Raw genomic sequence first — 3,851 nt, forward strand, 5'->3', positions numbered from 1 at the left:
CCCCCGCTCCCGCTCCCGCTCCTCGGCGAGCACACCAACCCGACCAACCACACGGCGCCAAATGAAAGTCGCTTTACCCTCACATTTGAACGACCGCGTGCGGCGCGGCGCGCTCGTATCTCGACTCCGCCGCCGTCGTCGGTAGACGGGCTCTAAAAACCAAAACCATACAGCGGAAACGTACCATCGGCAACACATATGTCGCCCCGTTACTTGTGGAACGTGTCACATCACGCCCAAATGCCGCGAGGAGGCCGCGGGGAGGGCGCCGACGCCCGCTGCCGACGCCTCTCTTGCTCTTCGCGGATGGCACCGACGCCGCGGCCCCTGTGCGATGATTTACCGCCCGAGGGCCGCGCTGCCGAGCCGAGCCGAGTCGAGCGCCCTGCTATACAATTTATCCGAGTATCCCTGGCGTCGCCAATCACCGCGCGCGCCGGTGAGAGAGGGGGATAGGATGAGATGTCGAAGGGTTCGGCGCGGCCCCCCTCGCGTCTTCCACGAGTCCCCTCTCTTTTTCTCCCCCTTTTATTCCTTTTAGTCGTGTTATTCCCTTTCGATTTCTTATTTCCCCCGACACATCACCTTACTGCCCAAGCGTCCTTCCCCCTTCTTTCCTCTCGGACAGAGCAGCAATACGCGGTTTAGTCGCGGCCCGGCTTTCCTCGGCGGCGTGCAATAGTCTGATGGGATCCTCTTCCCTGCCCCCCTCCTCCCTACTCCTCTCCCAAGGTCCTGTGGCTCAGCCAGCGCCCTGTCCGCCCATCCGTCCATCCGTCTGTCTGTCCGTCCGTCCGTTCATCCGTCCCGGACGCGAGCCGGGTCATAGTGCATCGTTCAACGATGATCGTTGGCCACTCCGCTCCGTCGTCCGGGTCCGCTGTCGTTCTGGCCGCAGTCGCGACGACGCCGCGTCGTCCCGGCCGGGCCGTCGTTGTCCTCGTCGTGGTGGTCGTGGTGATCGTCGTGGTCCTCGGCGGTCGCCGGCTGGACGTCCTCCTCACCTGGTCGTGGAGCGTGCGGCTGGGGGAGGCAGTGCTCCGGGAGCGGCGGCGACCAGGACAGCGGCTCCCTGCGGGCACAGCACACGACGGCGTCCTTTAGCTCATCCTACCATACTTTGTGCAGCTGCAACGCTGCTGACTGGGCGCTTGCGTCGCGACTGTCCGCTCGCACTGCACCCATACCACCACAGCTTCCAGCCGCGGTCGCAGCGTCGTTCCGACAGTCTCGCACTTTTCGTCCTTCCGTTTCACTGGCGGGGTCTGGGTCTACACAACGCACACTGCCCGCGCCGCGGTCCCATCTCGCGTCATCGTGGTCTGGGTCCTGCCTGCCTCCGCGCTTTCATCTCTCTCTCTATGACCGAATACAGTACAACCCCCTCCCCTCCACCCCGTCATGCCGGAAGTCTGCGTCCAGCACGCGCAACACACGTGTGGTCGACCGTTTAAATGTCGCGCGCTGTCGGGGCCACAAAGTGCACCGGGCGCGCATCGCCACCACAGCGCGCGGAAGGACGCTGCTATGCCGTCGTCCCTGCGCCCCTTCCCCTCCCTGCTGCTGCCGTGCTTGCCGTCTCACTCGCGCGCTCGATTTCTCCGGCGAACACGGCGACACTTGGTCGTCGTCGTCGTCGCTGTTGTTTGTTGTCATCGTCCTATGGCCATTGACGCGCGGCGTGCCACGTCCAGGTCAGCGGTGGTGGTGGTGGTGGTGTCGGCGGCGCCCCCCTGTGGGGTCAGTGCTCAGGTTCAGGTACCCCCCGTGGCGCGCACGCGGGGCGGGGCGAGGTGAGGTACGTTTTATTTTTGACGCCGCCGTCGCCGTCCTGCTCCGTGTGTTCGAGTCGCCCGCCGCCGATGCTATCTCCACCGCCGCCCTGCTCTCCTTGGTCGTGACGAGGCGTGGCCGCGGCATGCCTACATATACATATAGGAAGGTGCCATCGATACTATTGGGCGCGACACAGCCTTGTTCTACCCTCCCTCGCCCTCTCTCTCTCTCTCTCTTACACACACACTCACACTTTCGAGACGGTTTCTCTCTCTCTCTCTCTCCTATATCATGCTCCACGGCGTCGCGGCCGGCGGCGACAACCGCAGCTTTGGCGCGCTTCCCGCGCGCGCGCGCGCTGGGTCCACTTCACTTCCGTGAGCGGGCGCCTGCTGCTCGCTCTCGGCCGCGGCCGCCGCCGTGCTGGCTTTGACCAGGTACAACAGCACACCAGCCGCCCGCCCCCGAGGGAGGCCGACCGGCCAGCCGAGTGAAAATCTCCTCCGCGAAAGAAAGTCAATTCCATTTTTCCTGTCCCGCGGTGCGGGCGCGGCGCGGCGCGGCGCGCAGCCCCGGCCTGCCTCATCCCTTTGTTTGCCCGGCACACTTCCCTGGAGCCGGCGCCACTTAGTGCCATGCGATTAGCGAACGCGCGCGCGCGGGTGTAGCGGGCCACCCCGGCCCCGGCAGGGCGGCCTCCGCTTCGGCAACTGTCTCGCCCAGCACCAGCTCTTCGATTATTGGCGCCAAATTGGCTTGCGCGGCGCGTTTCTAAAACGATGCAGGCCATGGCTGGAGGTGCTGCCGCCGCCGGCCGCCCCCGCCGCCGCCCCTCGAGCTGGCTGCGATTATTTGACAAATTGGGGCGGCGGCGGCGTTTCTCTAAAACGCCCTGCTGATGGGAACCCGAACAAGGAGGAGAAGAGAGTGCCGCGACTCCTTCGGCTGGGGCTGGGGACTAAGAGGAGAAGGAGAGGGTCTCGTTAGCCGGGACCGCCGCGATCTAGTTTGGATGCAGAGTGCCGCGGGCGCGGCGGCGGGCGGTGGGTGCCGCGCGTGCCACCGTTGTCGCCGCCCTGGCCTGCTGCTGAGGACCCCGCGCGCCCTCCTCTGCGCTCTCCCCGATTTTTCTTTCTTACGCCGACCCTCTCCTCCTTCTCCCCGCGTCTCCCCACTTTTCTCGGCCTGCAGTAGTGTGCCTCGCATATATGCGGGATTTACCTCCCTGCTGCTGCTGCTCCTCCTCCCCTCGCGCGAGGAATACCAAAAACAGTCGCGGCGGTGAATGTGAGTGTGTGTTGCCTGTTTTGCCCATCTCCCTCGCGGGCCGCGCCGCCGTACGTGCTCGCCGCCGTGCACGTTCTCCCGGGCGGTGTCCAGGGCAGCCGAGAGGGCGGCCGTCCGTCCGTCCCCCACCCCCCACACGGGACGAGCAAAAGGGCCCCCTTTCACTTTGCCCGAAAAAAGGCTCGCGGTACCGCATGCCAGTACGGGGATGTGTGGTGCTGTGCGGTAACTCGCGACACATCCCATCAGCGCGGCGGGCGCCGCCACGGCCGCCACCGCGCCGCCGTGGTCTCAGCTTGATGGCCGCTGCGGCTGATTGCGACACCGTGGCTCTGAGGGTCTTTTTGATGTGCTCCACGAGAAATAACCCCACTCAATTTCTATTTTCTGGTGGAATCGGTCGTTATGGTGGCACGTGCAAGGCTATGGCACTGTCAGGCGCCGGGCCAGGTAGGCAGATCCGCCCGGCACGCGTGTCGTGCTCGGTGGCCCGCCCGGCCGAGTGCAGGCGCCAGGCAGGCAGACCCGCTCGGCACGCGTGTCGTGCCCGGTAGCCCGCCCGGCCGAGTGCAGGCGCCAGGTAGGCAGACCCGCTCGGCACGCGTGTCGTGCTCGGTAGCCCGCCCGGCCGAGTGCAGGCGCCAGGTATAGGCAGACCCGCCCGGCACGCGTGTCGTGCCCGGTAGCCCGCCCGGCCGAGTGCAGGCGCCAGGTAGGCAGACCCGCCCGGCACGCGTGTCGTGCTCGGTGGCCCGCCCGGCCGATTGCAGGCGCCTGGTATAGGCAGA

General features: G+C 66.1%; 2 protein-coding genes across 6 annotated transcripts in view; one reads left to right on the forward strand and one right to left on the reverse strand.

The window, feature by feature from the left end:
• The window catches only part of LOC113206788 (thyroid receptor-interacting protein 11), a 197,889-nt gene that overhangs the window by 3,363 nt on the left and 190,675 nt on the right, over positions 1 to 3,851 (forward strand). The window lies entirely within an intron of this gene.
• The window catches only part of LOC113206789 (uncharacterized), a 12,184-nt gene that overhangs the window by 2,783 nt on the left and 5,550 nt on the right, over positions 1 to 3,851 (reverse strand). The window contains exon 2 of the mRNA XM_026423034.2: positions 1,005 to 1,072. Within this exon, the coding sequence (XP_026278819.1) occupies positions 1,005 to 1,072 (68 nt within the window). The remainder of the gene's footprint in view (positions 1 to 1,004; positions 1,073 to 3,851) is intronic.

Source organism: Frankliniella occidentalis, unplaced genomic scaffold, assembly GCF_000697945.3.
Source record: "Frankliniella occidentalis isolate FOCC.00 unplaced genomic scaffold, Focc_3.1 Scaffold38, whole genome shotgun sequence".
NCBI lineage: Eukaryota > Metazoa > Arthropoda > Insecta > Thysanoptera > Thripidae > Frankliniella > Frankliniella occidentalis.